General features: G+C 45.8%; 1 protein-coding gene across 2 annotated transcripts in view; it reads left to right on the forward strand.

Annotated features, from left to right (window-relative positions):
* Nucleotides 1-24,931, forward strand: part of ulk4 (unc-51 like kinase 4) — a 548,729-nt gene that overhangs the window by 407,844 nt on the left and 115,954 nt on the right. For both annotated transcript variants that reach the window (XM_068001818.1, XM_068001817.1), the window contains exon 33: nt 11,197-11,363. In XM_068001818.1, the coding sequence (XP_067857919.1) occupies nt 11,197-11,363 (167 nt within the window). The remainder of the gene's footprint in view (nt 1-11,196; nt 11,364-24,931) is intronic.

The following is a 24,931-nucleotide window of genomic DNA, read 5'->3' on the forward strand; positions in this document are numbered from 1 at the left end:
GGAGATCCTTCACCACACAGACTGCAGCAGTTCAAGAAGACGGCTCACCACCACCTTCTCAAGGGCAATTAGGGATGGGCAATAAATGCTGGCCTTGCCAGTGACACCCACATCCCATGAACGAATTTTTAAAAATGGAAAACTGAAATTCAATCATGCCAAGCTAATGATCGGATGAATATCAGTAGGTTTAGTAAATGTCAGTGCTTCAGTTATTAACATGCTGATCCTGAGTACACATATAATTACAATGCAAAGATCACATTTTAACTGAATCTTGTGCTACTGCCTACTCAAGCGCCCATATGCTCCATCAGGTTGGCAGGTTGTAACTAGTGGGGTGCCGCATGGATCAGTGCTGGGGCCTCAGCTGTTTACAATATATATTAATGACTTAGATGAGGGGACCGAGTGTAATGTATCCAAGTTTGCTAACGATACAAAACTAGGTGGGAAAGTAAGCTGTGGGGAGGAAGCAAAGAGGCTGCAAAGGGATATAGACAGGCGAAGTGAGTGGGTCAGAAGGTAGCAGATAGAGTATAATATCGGGAAATGTGAAATTATCCACTTTGGTAGGAAGAATAGAAAAGCAGAATATTTTTTAAAAGGTAAGAGACTAAGAAATGTTGGTAGTCAGAGGGATTTGGGTGTCCTTGTACACGAATCACAGAAAGTTAACATGCAGGTGCAGCAAGCAATTAGGAAGAATCACTGGATTGGGGGTAATATTCTAGCATGGGTGGAGGATTGGTTATCTAACAGGAGGCAGAGAGTTGGGATAAATGGTTCATTCTCGGACTGGCAACCAGTGGCCAGTGGTGTTCCGCAAGGGTTGGTGCTGGGTCCCCAACTCTTTACAATTTATATTAATGATTTGGAGGAGGGGACCGAGTGTAACATATCAAAGTTTGCAGATGATACAAAGATGGGAGGGAAAGTAGAGAGTGAGGAGGACATAAAAAACCTACAAAGGGATATAGACAGGCTGGCTGAGTGGGTGGAGATTTGGCAGATGCAATACAATATTGGAAAATGTGAGGTTATGCACTTTGGCAGGAAAAATCAGAGAGCAAGTTATTATCTTAATGGTGAGAAACTGGAAAGTACTGCAGTACAAAGGGATCTGGGGGTCCTAGTGCAAGAAAATCAAAAAGTTAGTATGCAGGTGCAGCAGGTAATCAAGAAGGCCAATGGAATGTTGGCTTTTATTGCTAGGGGGATAGAATATAAAAACAGGGAGGTATTGCTGCAGTTATATAAGGTATTGGTGAGACCACACCTGGAATACTGCATACAGTTTTGGTGTCCATACTTAAGAAAAGACATACTTGCTCTCGAGGCAGTACAAAGAAGGTTCACTCGGTTAATCCCGGGGATGAGGGGGCGGACATATGAGGAGAGGTTGAGTAGATTGGGACTCTACTCATTGGAGTTCAGAAGAATGAGAGGCGATCTTATTGAAACATATAAGATTGTGACGGGGCTTGATCGGGTGGATGCGGTAAGGATGTTCCCAAGGATGGGTGAAACTAGAACTAGGGGGCATAATCTTAGAATAAGGGGCTGCTCTTTCAAAACTGAGATGAGGAGAAACTTCTTCACTCAGAGGGTAGTAGGTCTGTGGAATTTGCTGCCCCAGGAAGCTGTGGAAGCTACATCATTAAATAAATTTAAAACAGAAATAGACAGTTTCCTAGAAGTAAAGGGAATTAGGGGTTACGGGGAGCGGGCAGGAAATTGGACATGAATTTAGATTTGAGGTTAGGATCAGATCAGCCATGATCTTATTGAATGGCGGAGCAGGCTCGAGGGGCCGATTGGCCTACTCCTGCTCCTATTTCTTATGTTCTTATGAAGCAAATGGTATGTTAGCCTTTATTACAAGGTGGTTGGAGTATAAGAGTAAGGAGGTCTTGCTGCAATTATATAGGCTCTGGTGAGACCACACCTGGAGTACTGTGGACAGTTTTGGTCTCCTTACCTAAGGAAGGATATACTTGCTGTATAGGAGGTGCAACAAAAGTTCACCAGATTGATTCCTGGGATGAGGAAAGATTGAGTAGAATGGGTCTATACTCCCAGGAGATTAGAAGAATGAGAGGTGATCTCATTGAAACGTTTAAAATTCTTAGAGGGCTTGACAGGGTAGATGCTGAGAGGCTGCTTGCACTGGCTGGAGAGTCTAGAACTAGGGGTCGTAGTCTCAAGAAAAGGGGTCGGCCATTTTGGACCGATATGAGGAAAAAAAATTTCACTCAAAGGATTCTGAATCTTTGGAATTCTCTACCCCAGAGGGCTGTGGATGCTCAGTCATTGAGTATGTTCAAGACTGAGATCAATAGATTTTTGGACACTAAGGGAATCAAAGGATATGGGGATAGGGCAGGAAAGTGGAGTTGAGGTTGAAGATTAGCCATGATCTTATTGGTACCAATGACATAGGTAGAAAGAGGGATGAGGTCCTCTAGGCAGATTTTAAGGAGTTAGGAAAGAGAGTAACAAGCAGGACCTCAAAGGTAGTAATCTCCAGATTACTCCCCGTGCCACGCGCAGATGAATGCGTGGCTGAAGAGATGATGCAGGAAGGAGGGCTTTAGATTCCTGGGGCATTGGGACCAGTTCTGGGAGAGTTGGGACCTGTACAGGCTGGAAGGGTTGCACCTCAACGGAGCTGGGACCAATGTCCTCGCAGGGAGGTTCGCTAATGCTGTGGTTGTGGGGGGGGTGGGGTTTAAACTAATTTGGCAGGTGATGGGCACCAAGATGTATCATTGGGAAAGAGAAACAAGGGGCGCAAAGGATTGGGAGTGAAGGATAGCACTAGAGCAAGAAATAATATGGTATTAGGTGGGATCAGACTAAGGGAGAATACAAGAAAGTCTAAGACTGGTTTGCAGTGCATGTGTGTAAACGCACAAAGCTGGTATACAAGATTGGTGAGCTACAGGCGCAAATAGCCACATGGGAATACGACGTTGTGGCGAGAACGGAGACCTGGCTCAAAACAGGGCAGGTTTAGGTACTAAATATTCCTGGATACAAGGTGTTCAGAAAAGATAGGGAAGGAAAGAAAGGAGGTGGTGGTGGTGGCAATATTGACGAAGCAGAATATTGCAGTGCTGGAGAGAGAGGATGTCCTGGAGAGGCCAAGGACAGAATCTATTTGGTTAGAGTTAAGAAACAATAGAGGTGCCATTAGACTACTGGGTGTATTCTATAGGCCACCAACTACTGGAAAGGAGATAGAGGAGCAAATTTGCAGGGAAATTACAGAGGTGCAAAAGCCATAGAGTAGTGATCATGGGGGACTTCTACTATCCTATTATAGACTGGGATAGTAATAATATAAGGGGCAAAGAGGGAGGAATATTTGAAATGTGTTCAGGATAACTTTCTTGACCAGTACGTTTCTGGCCCAACGAGGAAGGAGGTATTGCTGGACTTGGTTCTAGGGAATGAGGCAAGCCAAGTGGAGCAAGTGTCGATGAGCATTTAGGGAGCAGCGATCATAGTATCATAAGGTTTAGAATACCTTTGGAAAAGGACACAGACCACTCTAAAGTAAAAATACTCAATTGGAGGAGGGCCAATTTCAGTGAGATGGGAACAAACCTGGCTCGGGTAAATTGGAATCAAAGATTGGCAGGCAAAACTGTACTTGAACAGTGGGCGGCCTTTAAAGAGGAGATAGTTCAGGTACAGTCTAGGTACAGTCCCACGAGGGAGAAAGGTAGGGCAACTAAAGCCAGAGCTCCCTGGATGACAAAAGAGATAGAGAGTAAGATGAAGTGGAAAAAAGGGGCGTATGACAGATGTCAGGTTGATAACACAAGTGAGAACCAGGCAGAATACAGAAAGTTCGGAGGGTAAGTGAAAAAGGAAATAAGAGGGGCAAAGAGAGAGCATGAGAATAGACTGGCAGCCAACATAAAAGGGAATCCAAAAGTCTTCTACAGGCATATAAATAGTAAATGGGTAGTAAGAGGAGGGATGGGGGTGATTAGGGATCATAAAGGATATCTACTCATGGAGGCAGAGGGCATGGCTGAGGTACTAAATGAGTACTTTGCTTCTGTCTTTACCAAGGATGAAACTGCTGTCGGAGTCTCAGTAAAGTAAGATACAGTTGAGATAATGGATGGGCTAAAAATTGATAAAGAAGAGGTACTAGAAAGGCTAGCTGTACTTAAAGTAGATAAGTCACCTGGTCTGGATGGGATGCATCCTTGGTTGCTGAGGGAAGTAAGGGTAGAAATTGCCGAGGTACTGGCCATAATCTTACAAACATTCTTAGATACGGGGCTGGTACCAGAGGACTGGAGAATTGCAAATGTTACACGCTTGTTCAAAAAAGGGACAGAATTGACAGTCACTTGGACGAGTGTGGATTGATTAGGGAAAGCCAGCAGGGATTTGTTAAAGGCAAATTGTGATTAACTAACCTGATAGAGTTATTTAATGAGGTAACAGAGAGGGTAGATGAGAGTAATGCAGTTGAAGTGGTGTATATGGACTTCCAAAAGGCGTTTGATAAAGTGCCGCATGGAAGGGTTATCATCAAGATTGCGGCCCATGGAATAAAGGGGGCAGTAGCAACATGAATACAGAATTGGCTAAGTGACAAGCAACAGAGAGCAGTGGAGAATAGTTGTTTTTCGGACTGGAAGGAGGTGTACAATGGTGTTCCCCGGGGGTCGGTGCTGGGACCACTGCTTTTCTTGATATATATTAATGACTTGGACTTGGGTGTACAGGGCACAATTTCCAAATTTGCAGATGACACGAAACTTGGAAAGGTAGTGAACAGTGAGGAGGATACTGGTAGACTTCAAGAGGATATAGACAGGCTGGTGGCATGGCCGGACACGTGGCAGATGAAATTTAACGCAGAAAAATGCGAAATGATACATTTCGGTAGGAAGAACGAGGAGAGGCAATATGAACTAGAGAGCACAACTCTAAAATGGGTACAGGAATAGAGAGATCTGGGGGTTGATGTGCACAAATCGTTGAAGGTGGTAGGGCAGGTTGAGAAAGTGGTTAATAAAGCATGCGGGATCCTGGGCTTTGTAAATAGAGGCATAGAGTACAAAAGTATGGAAATCATGGTGAACCTTTATAAAACACTGGTTCGACCGCAACTGGAGTATTGTGTCCAGTTCTGGGCACCGCATTTCAGGAAATATGTGAAGGCCTTAGAGAGGGTACAGAAGAGATTTACTAGAATGATTCCAGGGATGAGGGACTTTAGTTACTTGGATAAACTGGAGAAGCTGGGGTTGTTCTCCTTGGAACAGAGAAGGTTGCGAGGAGATTTGATAGAGGTATTCAAAATCATGAAGTGTCTAGACAGAATAGATAGAGAGAAACTGTTCCCATTTGCAGAAGGGTCAAGAACCAGAGGGCATAGATTTAAGGTGATTGGCAAAAGAACCAAAGGTGACATGAGGAAAAACTTTTTTACACAGTGAGTGGTTAGGATCTGGAATGCACTGCCTGAGGGGGTGGTGGAGGCAGATTCAATCATGGCCTTCAAAAGGGAACTCGTTAAGTACTTGAAAGTAAAAAAATTTGCAGGGCTACGGGGATAGGGCGGGGGAGTGGGACAAGCTGGATTGCTCTTGCATAGAGCTGGCGCGGACTCGGTGGGCCGAATGGCTCCTTCCATGCTGTAACCCTTCTATGAATGGCGGAGCAGGTTCGAGGGACCGTATGGCCGAGTTGTGCTCCTATTTCTTATGTTCTTATGTTCTTACATGACTGAAAGTCTTGACACGTGTGGTAATACATGTCTTGTACACCCACATGGGTGTGTCCTTGGTGCATGGATAACTTTCCTATCAGGGGTTTTCTGAACTCTGCATGCCTCTCTGTGCATCTAGATGAGCTTCCCCAATGGATCACACCATGCACATTCCCATTCCATCTCCTGAGGTGACACCAACTCGGAACACTTCTTCCGTTAAAGGTCAAGTCATGAAGGGCACCCTCCTCCACATTTTCTGGAAAGCAGTGCAGAAGACCACTAGGAATTTGACCGGTCTTACACTCCTAGATGACCCAGCTCAGTGTTAGCTGGGCCTGCCCAGCACAACTCTGGCTACTGGTCACAAGTAGTTGCAACTCCCCCTAAGGTGAAATTAACTTTTCCCCACAACAAATGTGGTTGAAACACATGGGACATATGCCAATTTTTCAGCCTCTGCCTGGAACTGGGGAAATACCAAGCAGACTGGGGACTATTCTTGGAGAATCACTCAACACTAACTACACCCTCCCATCTTCACCACCACAGCAACCCATCCACTGGCAATAAGGAGCAATGATCCTAACCAATAAGAAGGTACGAGCCCATGGAATCCAGGGTGCCTTGGCACTTTGGATACAAAACTGGCTTAGTGGCAGAAGGCAGAGGGTGATGGTCGAAGGTTGTTTTTGTGACTGGAAGCCTGTGGCCAGTGGGGTACCACAGGGATCGGTGCTGGGTCCCTTGCTGTTTGTGGTCTACATTAACGACTTGGATATGAATGTAAAAGGTATGATCAGTAAGTTCGCTGATGATACAAAAATTGGTAGGGTGGTAAATAGCGAGGAGGATAGCCTCAGTCTGCAGGACGATATAGATGGGATGGTCAGATGGGCGGAACAGTGGCAAATGGAATTTAACCCGGAAAAGTGCGAGGTGATGCACTTTGGAGGGACTAACGAGGCAAGGGAATACACAATGAATGGGAGGACCCTAGGCAAGACAGAGGGTCAGAGGGATCTTGGTGTGCAAGTTCACAGATCCCTGAAGGCGGCGGAACAGGTAGATAAGGTGGTAAAGAAGGCATATGGGATACTTGCCTTTATTAGCCGAGGCATAGAATATAAGAGCAAGGAGGTTATGATGGAGCTGTATAAAACACTGGTTAGGCCACAGCTGGAGTACTGTGTGCAGTTCTGGTCGCCACATTACAGGAAGGATGTGATCGCTTTGGAGAGGGTGCAGAGGAGATTCACCAGGATGTTACCAGGGCTGGAGCGCTTCAGCTATGAAGAGAGACTGGGAAGATTGGGTTTGTTTTCCTTGGAGCAGAGGAGGCTGAGGGGGGACATGATTGAGGTGTACAAAATTATGAGGGGCACAGATAGGATGGATACTAAGGAGCTTTTTCCCTTCGTTGAGGGTTCTATAACAAGGGGGCATAGATTCAAGGTAAAAGGCGGGAGGTTTAGAGGGGATTTGAGAAAGAACTTTTTCACCCAGAGGGTGGTTGGAGTCTGGAACTCACTGCCTGAAAGGGTTGTGGAGGCAGGAACCCTCACAACATTCAAGAAGCATTTGGATGAGCACTTGAAATGCCATAGCATACAGGGCTACGGACCAAATGCTGGAATATGGGATTAGATTAGACAGGGCTTGATGGCCGGCGCGGACACGATGGGCCGAAGGGCCTCTATCCGTGCTATATAACTCTATGACTCTCTATGACTCTATGACTACTGATAGGCAGGGCATCCATTGCCAAACCCAACAAGTCCCACATGCACGGTCATACTAAGAAACCTGGAATATATATATTTATAAAATAGATGTTCGAATGTACACCTAGATGTACAATAGCTTCATAAAATATGGGTGTTAACATACTTTCTCTTGAAAACCCTATAAAAAAGACGAAACAAGTCAAGTTTCAGAAATTTAAAGAGAAACCCTTCACTATAACAGACCCTTATAAGCAAAAAACACAATGAACACATTATCATGCTTTGTATCTATTTACTCCCGAGAACAACCCTTTTTTTATGTGGGCGTCGATGGCAAGGCCAGCATTTATTGCCCATCCCTAATTGCCCTTGAGAAGGTGGTGGTGAGCCGCTTGAACCGCTGCAGTCCGTGTAGTGAAGTTTTCTCCCACAGTGCTGTTTGGTAGGGAGTTCCAGGATTTTGACCCAGCGATGACGAAGGAACAACGATATATTTCCAAGTCGGGATGGTGTGTGACTTGGAGAGGAACGTGCCGGTGGTGTTGTTCCCATGTGCCTGCTGCCCTTGTCCTTCTAGGTGGTAGAGGTCGCGGGTTTGGGAGGTGATGTCGAAGAAGCCTTGGCGAGTTGCTGCATTGCATCTTGTGGATGGTACACATTGCAGCCATGGTGCGCCGGTGATTAAGAGAGTGAATGTTTAGGGTGGTGGATGGGGTGCCAATCAAGCGGGCTGCTTTGCCCTGGATGGTGTCAAGCTTCTTGAGTGTTGTTGGAGCTGCACTCATCCAGGCAAGTGGAGAGTAATCCATCACACTCCTAACTTGTGCCTTGTAGATGGTGAAAAGGCTTCGGGAGTCAGGAGGTGAGTCACTCGCCGCAGAATACCCAGCCTCTGATTTGCTCTTGTAGCCATAGTATTTATGTGGCTGGTCCAGTTAAGTTTCTGGTCAATGGTGAGCCCCAGGATGTTGATGGTGGAGGATTCAGCAATGGTAATGCCTTTGAATGTCAAGGGGAGGTGGTTAGACTCTCTCTTATTGGAGATGGTCATTGCCTGGCACTTGTCTGGCACAAATGTTACTTACCACTTATCGGCCCAAGCCTGGATGTTGTCCAGGTCTTGCTGCATGCAGGCACGGACTGCTTCATCATCTGAGGGGTTGAGAATGGAACTGAACACTGTGCAATCATCAGCGAACATCCCCATTTCTGATCTTATGATGGAGGGAAGGTCATTGATGAAGCAGCTGAAGGTGGTTGGGCCTAGGACACTGCCCTGAGGAACTTCTCCAGCAATGTCTTGTGGCTGAGATGATTGGCCTCCAACAACCACTACCATCTTCCTTTGTGCTAGGTATGACTCCAGCCACTGGAGAGTTTTCCCCCTGATTCCCATTGACTACAATTTTACTAAGGCTCCTTGGTGCTACACTCGGTCAAATGCTGCCTCTCACCTCACCTCTGGAATTCAGCTCTTTTGTCCATGTTTGGATCAAGGCTGTAATGAGGTCTGGAGCCGAGTCGTCCTGGCGGAACCCAAACTGAGCATCGTTCAGCAGGTTATTGGTGAGTAAGTGCCGCTTGATAGCACTGTCGACGACACCTTCCATCACTTGGCTGTTGATTGAGAGTAGACTGATGGGGCGGTAATTGTCCGGGTTGGATTTGTCCTGCTTTTTGTGGACAGGACATACCAGGGCAATTTTCCACATTGTCGGGTAGATGCCAGTGTTGTAGCTGTACTGGAACAGTTTGGCTAGAGGCGCTACTAGTTCTGGAGCACAAGTCTTCAGCACTACAGCTGGGATGTTGTCGGGGCCCATAGCATTTGTTGTATCCAGTGCACTTAGCCTTTTCTTCATATCAAATGGAGTGAATCAAATTGGCTGAAGACTGTCTTCTGTGATGGTGGGAATGTCGGGAGGAGGCCGAGATGGATCATCCACTCGGCACTTCTGGCTGAAGATGGTTGCAAATGCTTCAGCCTTGTCTTCTGCACTCACGTGCTGGACTCCGCCATCATTGAGGATGGAGATGTTCACAGAGCCTCCTCCTTTTACTTGTTTAATTGTCCACCACCATTCACAACTGGATGTGGCAGGACTGCGGAGCTTTGATCTGATCCGTTGGTCGTGGAATCGCTTAGCTCTGCCTGTAGCATGTTGCTTCCGCTGTTTAGCATGCATGTAGTCCTGAGTTGTAGCTTCATCAGGTTGGCACCACGTTTTTAGGTACGCCTGGTGCTGCTCCTAGCATGCTCTTGTACACTCCTCATTGAACCAGGGTTGATCCCCTGGCTTGTTGGTAATGGTAGAGTGAGGAATATGCTGGACCATGAGGTTACAGATTGTGCTGGAATACAATTCTGCTGCTGCTGATGGCCCACAGCGCCTCATGGATGCCCAGTTTTGAGCTGCTAGATCTGCTCTGAATCTATCCCATTTAGCACGGTGATAGTGCCACACAACACGTTGGATGGTATCCTCAGTGTGAAGACAGGACTTTGTCTCCACAAGGACTGTGTGGTGGTTACTCCTACCGATACTGTCATGGACAGATGCACGTGCGACAGGTAGATTGGTGAGGACGAGGTCAAGTAGGTTTTTCCCTCGTGTTGGTTTGCTCACCACCTGTCGCAGGTCCAGTCTGGCAGTAACGTCCTTCAGGACCCGGCCAGCTTGGTCAGTAGTGGTGCTACCGAGCCACGTTTGGTGATGGATATTGAAGTCCCCCACCCAGAGTACATTCGATGCCCTTGCTCAGTGCTTCCTCCAAGTGGTGGTCAACATGGAGGAGGACTGATTCATCAGCTGAGGGAGGACAGTAGGTGGTAATTAGCAGGTGGTTTCCTTGCCCATGTTTGACCTGATGCCATAAGATTTCATGGGGTCCAGAGTCAATGTTGAGGACTCTCAGGGCCGCTCCCTCTTGACGTTATACCACTGTACCGCCACCTCTGGTGGGCCTATCCTGCCGGTGGGACAGCACATACCCAGGGATGTTGACGGAAGATTCTGGGACGTTGGCTAAAAGGTATGATTCTGTGAGTATGGCTATGTCAGGCTGATGCTTGACTAGTCTGTGGGACAGCTCTCCCAATTTTGACACAAGTCCCCAGATGTTAGTGAGGAGGACTTTGCAGGATCGACTGGGCTTGGTTTGCCTTTGTCGTACCCGGTGCCTAGTGGTCCGATGCCAGGTGTCCCGTCCGGTTTTATTCTTATTGTGACTTTCTGCAGCGAGATTATACAACTGAATGGCTTGCTAGGCCATTTCAGAGGGCGATTAAGAATCAACCACATTGCTGTGAGTCTGGAGTCACATATAGGCCAGACCGGGTAAGGACAGCAGGTTTCCTTCCCTAAATTATATTTGTGAACCAGATGGGTTTTTACGACAATCGGGTAGTTTCATGGCCACCATTACTCATACTAGTTATTTTTTTATTCAAGAATTTATTTAATTAAATTTAAATTCCCCAGCTGCTGTGGTGGGATTTGCACTCATGACTCCGGATTATTTGTCCAGGCCTCTGGATTACTAGTCCAGTAACATAACCACTGTGCTACTGTACCATCAAACCTTAATACACAATTAGCACATGTGCTAACTCGAACATACAAAGCAAATCAGCTCCATTGTGCTTTGTAATATGTGTGAAAAGATAAATACTAAATAGTTTGTATTGAGTCAACACAGCTGGTTTCTGTTCTTTTTTACCCACAGGTCTTGTTGATTATGTCCGTAACTTATTTATTGAAACCACGGCCCTCTACTTTGAAATGGATGATAAAAGCAGCATGAAGACTACCATCAATCTGCTGTTATCTTTAATTGATGTTTTACACAATATGCTGAAGCACACATCCAATGTTGTCCGTTTTGCTTTGCAGGTAAGATGAGGCCTGAAGTGCCCATTTTTTTCTGCATCTCTATTAGTCCTAGTCTATATTTTTCTCCCCTTTAGTATTTTATTTTTTGCCTTTTTCTTAGGTTGTCTTGGTCAGTCGAGTAGACAGGCACTCTGCTTACCGCTCATTGGGCAAATGGGCAAGAGAGGCCAGTGTAACTTAGCTTCTGTTTTTCCTCCATTGTTGTGTGACAGTGCATACCATCCAATCATACCTTCCCCAGAATTGCTGGTTGGAATCAAGGATAAAGGCTCACAGAAAGAGCCAACACCTCAAGGATAGAAGAACCTTGCTTATGACCACAAATATTGGCCAAATTTTCCATCAGATTTGTCTGTTTTTGACAATAATGAGCACAAATTCACTGCATTCTGATAGTTGGCTTCAAAATACAAAATGGATGGCGTTATCTATGTCCACATTTCGTTGTGATAGTCCATCTAGTCCATCTGTACCATTGAGTCTGTATCCTCAAAGACTATATCAATGGGTGGAGTGTTGGCCCGGGTACATGCAAGGTATATTGATCCGACTTCAATGGGATGAGACAGAAACTGTCCACAGTAAACTGGGCAAATCTGTTAATGGGTAAAACGACTGATGATCAGTGAGAAATGTTTAAAGAAACATTTAACGTGATACAGAATCGGTTTATACCCCTGAGGGGCAAGAACTCTACTTGCCAAAAAAAACAGCCATGGACACCTAAAGAGGTAAGGGACAGTATAAGACATAAGGAAAGGGCATACAAAAAGGCAAAAAATGGCACAGATCCTGGCGAATGGGAAAGATACAAAGATCAACAAAGGGTCACAAAACAGATAGTAAGAGCTACAAAAAGAGAGTATAAAAGAAACTTGCAAGGGATATCAAAACCAATACGAAGAACTTTTATAGTTATATTCGGAAAAAGAGGGTGGTCAGGAGCAGTGTTGGCCCCTTAAAAACTGAAAGTGGGGATACTGTCATTGACAATGGGGAAATGGCGGACATGTTGAATAATTACTTTGCGTCAGTATTTACAGTAGAAAAAGAGGATAGCATGCTGGAAATCCCAAGAAAACTAATATTGAATTGGGGACAGGGACTCAATAAAATTAACATAAGTAAAACAACAGTAATGAAGAAAATAATAGCACTAAAGAGTGACAAATCCCCAGGACCAGATGGTTTCCATCCCAGGGTTTTAAAGGAAATAGATGAGCACATTGCAGATGCCCTAACTATAATCTTTCAAAGTTCTCTAGTTTCAGGAACTGTCCCTCTAGATTGGAAAATTGCACATGTCACTCTGCTTTTTAAGAAAGGAGAGAGGGAAACCAGGGAATTATAGACCAGATAGCCTAACATCTGTTGTGGGGAAAATGCTGGAGTCTGTAATTAAGGATAGGGTGACTGAACACCGAGAATTTTCAGTTAATCAGAGAGAGCCAGCATGGATTTGTGAAAGGTAGGTCGTGCCTGACAAACCTGATTGAATTTTTTGAAGAGGTGACTGAAGTAGTGGACAGGGAAATGTCAATGGATGTTATTTATATGGACTTCCAGAAGGCATTTGATAAAGTCCCACATAAGAGACTGTTAGCTAAGATAGAAGCCCATGGAATTGAGGGAAAAGTACGGACTTGGTTAGGAAGTTGGCTGAGCGAAAGGCGACAGAGAGTAGGGATAATGGGTGGGTACTCACATTGGCAGGATGTAACTAGTGGAGTCCTGCAGGGATCTGTCTTGGGGCCTCAATTATTCACAATATTTATTAACGACTTAGATGAAGGCATAGAAAGTCTCATATTTAAGTTTGCCGATGACACAAAGATTGGTGGCATTGTAAGCAGTGTGGATGAAAACATAAAATTACAAAGGGATATTGATAGATTAGGTGAATGGGCAAAACTGTGGCAAATGGGATAAAATGTAGATAAATTTGAGGTCATCCACTTTGGACCAAAAAAGAATAGAACAGGGTACTTTCTAAATGGTAAAAAGTTAAAAACAGTGGATGTCCAAAGGGACTTAGGGGTTCAGGTACATAGATCATTGAAGTGTCATGAACAGGTGCAGAAAATAATCAATAAGGCTAATGGAATGCTGGCCTTGATATCTAGAGGACTAGAGTACAAGGGGGCAGAAGTTATGCTGCAGCTATACAAAACCCTGGTTAGACCGCACCTGGATTACTGTGAGCAGTTCTGGGCACTGCACCTTCGGAAGGACATATTGGCCTTGTAGGGAGTGCAGTGTCGGTATAAGAACATAAGAAATTGGAGCAGGAGTAGGCCAATCGGCCCCTCGAGCCTGCTCCGCCATTCAATAAGATCATGGCTGATCTGATCCCAACCACAAATCTAAAGAACACAAGAAGTCGGAGCAGGACCCGGCCACATAGCCCCTGGGCCCTCTCCGCCACCCACAGGGCATTGACCGATCCGAACTCAGCTTCATGTCCAATTTCCTGCCCGCTCCCCATAACCCCTAATTCCCTTTACTTCTAGGAAACTGTCTATTTCTGTTTTAAATTTATCTAATGATGTAGCTTCCACAGCTTCCTGGGGAAGCTGTGGGCAGTAAAAATGGTTGATTTTGGAGTGGGACCACATCCCGGCTCCAATGCGCCCACTTCCTGGTTTACTAGAATGATACCCGGACTTCAAGGGTTAAGTTACGAGGAGAGATTACACAATTGGGGTTGTATTCTCTAGTGTTTAGAAGGTTAAAGGGTGATCTGATCGAAATTTATAAGATATTAAGGGGAACGGATCGGATGGATAGAGAGAAACTATTTCCGCTGGTTGGGGATTCTAGGACTGGGGGGCACGGTCTAAAAATTAGAGCCAGACCTTTCAGGAGCGAGATTGGAAAACACTTCTATACACAAAGGGTGGTAGAAGTTTGGAACTCTCTTCCGCAAATGGCAATTGATACTCGCTCAATTGCTAATTTTAAATCTGAGATAGATAGCTTTTTGGCAACCAAAGGTATTAAGGGATATGGGCCAAAGGCAGGTATATGGAGTTAGATCACAGATCAGCCATGATCTTATCAAATGGCGTAGAGGGCTCGAGGGGCTGAATGGCCTACTCCTGTTCCGATGTTCCTACAACATAAGAAGCACCAAGGATGATGCAATTGGCCTTGGCACCAAGGTATCATTGATGTACCAGGCTTCTACAGAATCAGGCACTCCACTGTGATGCACAACCCTCTTTGTCACTGTACTTGGGTGCAGATATTCATTGGTATATTTTAATACCAAAAATCATTTCTGAACCTCCTGGTGGGGTCCCACATGCCAAGTTATGATGTCTTACAATGTAGAAAATCCTGCCAACATTTACAACCTAGGCTTAGACATGGAGAATAGTTAGTTGGGGAAGGTACCAGAGGCCTGCCACCATCTATGGAAGCATACTGCAAGAGTCAACACCTGCAGAACAGAAAAGGAGAAAATTGGAAAAAATTATTTTGAAAGGTATCCCTGCATAACAACTGAATATAAGCCAACATGAAGACAGTGCTGGAGAATTTATTGATGTTTATGTTCCACGCAAATTCTCTGCCAACAACAGAATTATTGGTGCCAGAGACCATGGGGGTAATTTTAACCCCGAAAAACAGGTGGGTTGGGGGTGGATGGGCAGTAAAAATGGTTGATTTTTGGAGTGGGACCACATCCCGGCTCCAATGCGCCCACTTCTGGGTTTAACCCTGGCGCGTTAGGATGCGCGCGCGCAACAGAAATACGGAAGTCCCGTCCCCACTTAAAGCCGGCGGGCCAATAGTTAAAGGGACAATTTAGGTACTTTAAGCACTTTAGGTACTTAACATTTTCAGAATTCTGCAACAGAAACGGATTTAACTTCTCCTGAACATGCCTCCCGTGGCTTCTGAAACAAGCCATTGAAACAGAGGCGAGTTGCAATCGAAGCTCATTTGGCCCTTTAAACCAGTGATTGACACATCTCAATAAAAGGTGAGGTATTGCAGCTGAGTGCTCAGATCTCTCAGACAAATGTTTGGCTGGGAGTTCTTTGTGTTTAAACAGAGTTCTTTGTTGAGACTGAGAGTTATTGTGTTCACACAAATTTACCAACATTTTGGAGCCCTTTAAACTGACAAGATCAGGATGGGAGACACAATGGATTTATTCCACAGTACATCTGAGGAGGAGGCACATCACCATCCACGGCAGGCACATCTTGCAGTTCTGAGATCTGCAGGTGCACAAGACAGAGGTGTGCAACAAGGACCTAGAGAAAAACAGAGGGGCCGAGGTCACAGGCGGCACTACCCACGTGAGAGGGTCTCCAGGCAGAGGCTGAGCTTCCTGGACCTCTCTGAGGAGCAGTGCCTACGAAGGCTCAGATTGAACTGGCAAGTGGTCACAGACATCTGCAGGCTCCTTCATGCAGAGCTGCTCCCAGCTGGACCTGGTGGCCAAGCATTGCCCATCGCAGTTAAAGTCACAGCTGCCCTCAATTTCATCACCTCTGGACCCTACCAGGGTGCCACCAGTGACATCTCCAGGATCTCTCAGTCGGCTGCACGTAAGTATATACGACAGGTCACAGATGGCTTCTTTGCCAGGACATCCGACTATGTCAACTTCCCCCGCAATGACATCAGCCAGACTGAGAGGTCAGTGGGTTTCAATTCTCTGGCTGGCTTCCCATGGGTGCAGGGCGCAATCGATTGCACACGCATAGCAATCCGAGGCATATGAGCCAGGGCTGTTCATGAACCGAAAGAGCTATCACTGCATCAATGCACAGCTGGTGCGCAACCACCGGAAGAGGTTTCTGCAGGTGTGTGCCAGATTCCGTGGCAACTATAATGATTCATCCATTTTGCGTGAGTCCAACATTCTGGACCTCTTTTAGACAGGAGATAGACTTAAGGGCTGGCTCGTTAGAGACAAGGGATTTCCCTTGCCGACATGACTCATGACACCTGTGAGAAACCCCACCAACGAGGCACGGGAGGGGTACACCCAGATCCATATCACCACAAGGTCTGACATTGAACAAGCTATAGGAATGTTGAAGATGCGCTTCAGGTGCCTGGACAGATCTGGGGAGCCCTTCAGTACTCACCAGTGAGGGTGTCTAGAATAATCGTCATGTGCTGCGACCTGCACAACAAGGCACAGCAGAGAGGGTTACAGGTGGAGCAGGTCGAATGCGCTTATCAAGCATCCTGTGCTGGCTCCAACATTGAGAAAGAGGACAAGGAGGAGGAGGAGGAGGTAAATGAAGATGGGGAACACATCACCAGAGCAGCCGTGCACATTGCTGGCAGGGATGCACTCTCACAATGAGATGTGCAACATGAAGAATTTAACATACTCAGGCTGCCTGAAACAATGAACGCCAGCACCCCCCACTTCCCAGCTTTCCACAAAACAACTACGCATACACCCATTGTACACCCGCCCAATGGGCATTGTCATTTTTTCGCATTCACGATGAAGCAAATGAAGGAGCGACTTCATGGATGGGACACAATAATGGCCAAGGCATGGTAGTGGTGGTAATGATTAAATATGAAGTAGCATAACAAATAAAATATATAGATGAGCAACATGATATTTCATCACACACCGTTGTTCATACCCTTGGTGAGCAACAGTTGCTTATCCTTTCGCTTTCTGCCGCTTCTATGTGGTGCATCGCCTGTGGCTTCAGCAGAGGTAGCGGCAGGTTGCTCAGATACCTGCCCTGACTGCTGAGATACTCTTGGCCGACAACCTCTGGGTTTTGGAGTCCGTGAGGGCCCTGCCAAAAACTGCTCCACCTGCACCTGTGTAGGGGCAAACTCGGCCATCAGGAGAGGAGGCAGCTTGTCGGGTACTGGTTGAGGGAGTGGCAATGGAAGAGACCTGGGAGCGCTTTGAATGGAGCCCCCTTTTGCCATCATCCCTCTCCCGAGCCAACGCTACATTACTCCCGCCACTCTGCTCAACAACAGGTTGGTGAACAGATGTATCGCATTGTAAGGCCACGGATAAGGTATCTATCATCCTGTTTAAGGCAGCAGACATGTTGGCATCCAGAGTCTGCAGTTGACATGGCCAAGACTCATTTGAGAGCCGTGCTTGAAGCGCAGTGGAGGCTGCCACTCTCTCCATTACAGACATTCTCGCACTTACCTGCAACAACAATCCACAGACTTTTCCATTACCACCCCTGGATAAGACCTGTCCCACAGGACCCCATGAAATCTCATGGCATCAGGTCAAACATAGGCAAGGAAACCTCCTGCTGATTACCACCTACCGCCCTCCCTCAGCTGATGAATCAGTCCTCCTCCATGTTGAGCACCACTTGCAAGAAGCACTGAGGGTAGCAAGGGCACAGAATGTACTCTGGGTGGGGGACTTCAATGTCCATCACCAAGAGTGGCTCTGTAGCACCACTACTAAGCAAGCTAACAGGGTCCTGAAGGACATAGCTGCCAGACTGGACCTGCGACAGGTGGTGAGCGAACCAACATGAGGGAAAAACATACTTGACCTTGTCCTCACCAATCTATCTGTCACATATGCATCTGTCCATTACAGTATTGGTAGGAGTGACCACCGCAAAGTCCTTGTGGAGACAAAGTCCCATCTTCACACTGAGGACACCAGCCAACGTGTTGTGTGGCACTACCACCGTGCTAAATGGAATAGATTCGAAACAGATCTAGCAGCTCAAAACTGGGCATCCACGAGGCGCTGTGGGCCATCAGTAGCAGCAGAATTGTATTCCAGCACATTCCTCATGGTCCAGCATATTCCTCACTCTACAACTACCAACAAGCCAGGGGATCAACCCTGGTTCAATGAGGAATGTAGAAGAGCATGCCAGGAGCAGCACCAGGCGTACCTAAAAATGAGGTGCCAACCCGGTGAAGTTATAACTCAGGACTACATGCATGCTAAACAGCGGAAGCAACATGCTATAGACAGAACTAAGCGATTCCACAACCAACGGATCAGATCAAAACTCTGCAGTCCTGCCACATCCAGTTGTGAATGGTGGTGGACAATTAAACAATTAATGGGAGGAGGAGGCTCTGTAAACATCCCCATCGTCAATGATGACGGAGTCCAGCATGTGAGTGCAAAAGACAAGGCTGAAGCGTTTGCAACCATCCTCAGCCAGAAGTGCTGAGTGGATGATCCATCTCGGCCGCCTCCCGATATCCCCACCATCACAGAAGCCAGTGTTCAGGCAATTCGATTCACTCCACGTGATATCAAGAAACGGCTGAGTGCACTGGATACAACAAAGGCTATGGGCCCCGACAACGTCCTGGCTGTAGTGCTGAAGACTTGTGCTCCAGAACTAGCCGCACCTCCAGCCAAACTGTTCCAGTACAGCTACAACACTGGCATCTACCCGACAATGTGGAAAATTGCCCAGGTATGTCCTGTCCACAAAAAGCAGGACAAACCTAATCAGACTAATTACCGCCCGATCAGTCTACTCTCAATCATCAGCAAAGTGATGGAAGGTGTCGTCGACAGTGCTATCAAGCGGCACTTATTCACCAATAACCTGCTCACCGATGCTCAGTTTCGGTTGCGCCAGGACCACTCGGCACCAGACCTAATTACAGCCTTGGTCCAAACATGGACAAAAGAGCTGAATTCCAGAGGTGAGGTGGGAGTGACTGCCCTTGACATCAAGGCAGCATTTGACCGAGTGTGGCACCAAGGAGCCCAAGCAAAATTGAAATCAATGTGAATCAGGGGGAAAACTCTCCAGTGGCTGGAGTCATACCTAGCACAAAGGAAGATGGTAGTGGTTGTTGGAGGCCAATCATCTTAGTCTCAGGACATTGCTGCAAGAGTTCCTCAGGGCAGTGTCCCAGGCCCAACCATCTTCAGCTGCTTCATCAATGACCTTCCCTCCATCATAAGGTCAGAAATGGGGATATTCGCTGATGATTACACAGTGTTCAGTTCCATTCTCAACCCCTCAGATAATGAAGCAGTCCGTGCCCGCATGCAGCAAGACCTGGACAACATCCAGGCTCGGGCTGACAAGTGGCAAGTAACTTTCGCGCCAGACAACTGCCAGGCTCTGACCATCTCCAACAAGAGAGAGTGTAACCATCTCCCCTTGACATTCAACGGCATTACTATCGCCAAATCCCCAACCATCAACATCCTGGGGGTCACCATTGACCAGAAACTTAACTGGACCAGCCACATAAATACTGTGGCTACAAGAGCAGGTCAGAGGCTGGGTATTCTGCAGTGAGTGACTCACCTCCTGACTCCACAAAGCCTTTCCACCATCTACAAGACACAAGTCAGAAGTGTGTTGGAATACTATCCACTTGCCTGGATGAGTGCAGCTCCAACAACACTCAAGAAGCTCGACACCATCCAGGACAAAGCAGCCCGCTTGATTGGCACCCCATCCACCACCCTAAACATTCACTCCCTTCACCACCGGCGCACAGTGGCTGCAGTGTGTACCATCCACATGATGCACTGCAGCAACTCGCCAGGGCTTCTTCGACAGCACCTCCCAAACCCGCGATCTCTACCACCTAGAAGGACAAGGGCAGCAGGCACATGGGAACAACACCACCGGCACGTTCCCCTCCAAGTCACACACCATCCCGACTTGGAAATATATTGCCGTTCCTTCATCATCACTGAGTCAAAATCCTGGAACTCCCTTCCTAACAGCACTGTGGGAGAACCTTCACCACACGGACTGCAGCGGTTCAAGAAGGCGGCTCACCCCCACCTTCTCAAGGGCAATTAGGGATGGGCAATAAATGCTGGCCATGGCAGCGATGCCCACATCCCATGAACAAATAAAAAAATAGTTGGTCCCCTCCATCCTCTCTGCTGTTGCACGGCACATTTCCCATTACCTCACAAAAGTACAGCTGTACCTCGATCATTCTCACTCTCAACGACGGCCCCTGGGATTCAGCATCTTTGTCCAGCTGAGCAGAGCTTGGAGAGGAGAGCGGCCCCCGACGCAGACTCTCCACAGCTGCCCCTGCCACCAGTGTCTGCTCATGATCACTTTTGAGTGGTGAATCACCAGGTGATAACCCAACTATCTGTCTAACAGGACCCACTGAAGTGCCAGTATCTGCGCTGGTGCATTGCTCTATGTCCTGTGGTGGTGCACGCTCAGAAGGAATCGATGCCTTCCATTTCCCCGAATTGTTCTTGAAGTCGTGAATGACCTGGAAGACAACAGAAAGCGATATGAATTATTCATCGGAAAAGTGACAATCTTTCCAGGACCATACTGAGGTCTGTCACAGTTCACTCATTGATAAAATCAATTCATCATGTATGTCAAAGATGTTAAAGTTCTGTCACCAGCAATCTGCAGGTTCCCAGTCTCTCTATCTCCGATGGATAGGGATGCAACTGTCCCACTTATTTCCATGGTCTCCTCTTCCACATCTGTCAGCTGCACTCTCTGTGGTGGACCACCTCCAGTTCTGGTCCTCTGCCTTGCATTTTGCGCTCTCTTCTCCTACAAGAGGAGAAAGAACAGACCTGTGAGTGACTGAAGGTGACGGATTCACCCTATGAATGCATTGCTTTGGGTGAGGCTGACCATGAAACAGAAGGATCAGAAGGTGACTATCAGACAGATACATTACATTGCATCAGGATTGGGGCGAGTGGCAGTGGCAGGTGAATAAATGGGGAGCTGAGGAAGTGCATAGGAAGCGAAGGATGGTTGCTACTGCAACTTAACTGTATGTGAGGAGTCATGTGATGGAGTAGGCCTGGCAACACAGATTGAGAGGGGAGTTGTTGCACAACACAGGTTGTGGGTGAATCAGCAAATGTGCTCACTTTTCCTGACCTGGGCACCGTGCTTCTGCTGCTGATCTTTTCTGCCACCTCCAGCCACGTCTTGGTGGCAGAAGCAGGTTTCTTCCTCCTATCATCTGGCCGTAACACCTCCCTCTTGCTTCTCACAAAAACTAGTAGTATCTCAAGGAAGGCATCTGAGAACCTCTCTTTCCATCCATTTCGCTTTTTCCTCCTTTCTCCTTCAAAATCCATTTTTGTATTGGCTCTTTAAATAGTGGGCTTTAAATTGCATCATGCAGGTGCACAATATGCCCGTTGCGCAGCTTGGAAACACGAAACTCGGAACTAACATTTAGTGCCTTCAATTGACTTGGGATCGGACAATCCAAAGCGCTCAAGTTACTTCCAGGTTTCCCATGCGATGATTTACCTATCCGCTGAGTTCCTGCCTCCATGCTAAAATCACGCCCCATGATTCCATTCCAATCAACCTTGCTGAAGTTGACAAAGTAACATGACGATTCAATGGGCAGCATAAAACCTCTGCTATCTGTGGAGCTATCTGTAGGATGGACAAATCAGATGACTTTATCCTGAGGCTGGCTAAGAATGATGGCCAAGGCAGCCTAACAAGCTGAGGACTTGCATAATGGAAAGTTTGTTGTTTACATAGAATTAAAAACTAAAACAAAAAAAATATATTTTTAAAAAGTAGATACGCTTACAGAAGCTGGAGTACCTGGCATTTTGGCTTCAGTGGATACTAAAAAATCTGTACAGTATGTTGTACTACAATCATGTCATACCTTATGTCTATAAATTCAGAATCTGCATCAAAAGAATGAACAAAATCGGAAACATTGCATGGAGAATTGTCGGGAATCTCCCTTTTGTCTCTTAAACCAATTACTTGCAATCCAGTTCACCCTAACTAGACCATAAATCAGTGCCAAAGCACAAAACAGTGGGGGGGGGGGGGGGAAGATGTGTAGCCCAGTAATAATACAGCACTAAATAGTTTATTGTTGTAAACAATTTTACAACACCAAGTTATAGTCCAGCAATTTTATTTTAAATTCACAAGCTTTCGGAGGCTTCCTCCTTCCTCAGGTGAACGATGTGAAAATGAAAACGAGGTTTTCATTTTCACATCGTTCACCTGAGGAAGGAGGAAGCCTCCGAAAGCTTGTGAATTTAAAATAAAATTGCTGGACTATAACTTGGTGTTGTAAAATTGTTTACAATTGTCAACCCCAGTCCATCACCGGCATCTCCACATCATAGTTTATTGTTGTCATTATCCGAGAATGTTCTACTGTCACACATTCCTCAGCTAGTAAGTTTCCAGCTGTGATGAGTGACACTGTCGTATTCCAATTCCATCTCCTGGCTTCTAGCAGAAAGTTCCATCCAGGAGCAGAGGATGTGTGATGGACCCATAATACTCATTTTTTTCCCTTCAGAATTACATTCATTAGAAATTGAACTGATAAAAGTACAAGCTGCAAGTGAATTCTACTAAAGCAAGTATCTAATGTAAATACTGTGGCCGTGAACTTCTGTGGGGGTTGTTCCAATCTCCCACCATAACTGCCATAAATGGTTAAAAATGGCCATTTACACCGTTTCTTCAGGGATGCTGCTGCTCTCCCACCGAAGTTAAGAAGGAAATCAGGACAACCCCAATGGAGAGTCAGGACCAGTATTTCTGTTTCATTCATTGAGAAAAGACTGACAGATGAAATGGTTGGATACCGCTCCTTGTTCAGTTATACTGCAGCATTTGGAACATGATTAACAGCATAAATGGACAACTGCACTTACGATGGCCATTTGGATCGCTGTTGAGTGTGGCAAAGGCGCAGAAGTTCTGTGCGTATATATTTAAATGGTGCCCCCACCATTATTGCAAGCCCAGATCAGCAGCACTCTTGTGCTGCAGCAGTGTGGCACTCCATCACATGACCTATTTTAACTGGGACATGATAGACTGAAACCTTCACAGGTTTTCTATCTACAGTGATTCAATTTTTTCTTGTTTAACACAATACTATTCTCGTCCCATCAAATAAAATCCTGTCACATATCAAGCTTTATCGCCAACATTACTTGCACATTATTTGCCACTAAAACACTGTAGAAGGATGTAAAAAGTACAGAGCAGTGATGGATTACCAAGAATAAAACTGTTTTGGCTACCCAATTTATAAGTAGCACAGATGCAAGTGTGTTGTATTCCTGATATTAGGAGTAGTTTGTGTTTGTTAAACCAGTACTGTCTTGTCATATATTTACTTTATTATAATTGATGTTCTATAGATTGCAAGATAATTTTTTATTTATTCTTTTGTATATTACCTCCTCGTCCATTTTAAGGTTCCCCTCTTCTCAAAGGCTTGCACCAGTTTCCAGGCCTATCTATCTTTGCCACTCTTGAGTCGGCTCCTGGGAGGTGCATATTAATTTCCCTGATTTATTTTTCCCTCCCCTTATGGGAAAGCAAACCCCCTCAAGCGGCCTGGCTGAGGTAAGGAAATTGCTGTAGGTAGAATCACATGGCACGAACCCATATCCTATACCTCTTGAGTACACTGTGTTAGATGACCAACAAGGCACACTATTGTTAACACGCTATCACAGTACATCCTCAGAATGTCCCAAAGCACTTTACAGCCAATGGATTACGTTTTGAAGTGCAGTCATAGTCGTCATTGTTAAGTAGATAAACACAACAGCTAAATTTTCACAAAGAAAGCTCCCACAATTAACAAATGAATGATTCACTAGATAATCTATTTTTTTGGTGGAACTGTTTGAGGGAGCATTGTAGGCCAGGATACTGACAGAATTTCCTGCTCTTCTTCGAACAGTGTCACGCCCACCTGAGCTGGCAGATGGGGCCTCAGTTTAACATCTCAACCAAATGATGAATGATTTAACTGAAGGCATATGTTTCTGTTGGTGTGCTGATTGCATGCATCATACCTGGGGAAGTAGTGGCATCTATCAAGGCAGGATCTTAGTTAAAGCAGATATTTGAAGACATTCGTGCAAAGAAACAATGGTCTGGAACAGCAGACTTATGGAATTAAAGCAAGAGTGGTAGAGAGGCTATGGGACCTGTAAGAATGGATCATACCGTGGACTGGTAAAGTGTAGCTGGTTTAATTTTTTAATCCCCCCAGTAATGCTATATTTCCTCATCACTGATTAAACTAAGGGTATCTCCTCCTGCACTTTATTAATTTAAAAAGCATCACTTCCATCCCAAATGATGGGCTTCACTTTAGTATCACTTTTTAAAAATAGGATCTTTAATCGAGGCCTTATTTAATACTCGTGTCCCATGCTACAATCGGTCCTGCAATATTAAAATGCAGGTATCAAAGAGGTACTTAGTTAAAATCAAAGAAACGATGTGAGCCCAATTTCCTTTGTGTAATAAGCTGTTGGCATCCACAAGTCATGGGTCATTAACTGTTTTACTAATATTTCAGCTGCCTTACATAGCCTGTGGCTCACGCAGGTGTGTAGACAGAACAAGTGAATATTTACATGAGACATACAAACACCACCTGGGGGCCTAAAGCTATTTTTATGGCAGCCTGTGTGTGAGTTACTGTCTGTAAATACATATATTACAACGGACATAGTGGGAGTATTTCTGCCACCCAACTACTTTTGAAGTTGACACCATAAAACTTATGTTGTCCTCAAACAACCTTTAATTAACATTTGCGTGCATTACAACTGCATGAAAAAA

The sequence above is a fragment of the Heptranchias perlo genome, chromosome 2 (genome assembly GCF_035084215.1).
Source record: "Heptranchias perlo isolate sHepPer1 chromosome 2, sHepPer1.hap1, whole genome shotgun sequence".
NCBI lineage: Eukaryota > Metazoa > Chordata > Chondrichthyes > Hexanchiformes > Hexanchidae > Heptranchias > Heptranchias perlo.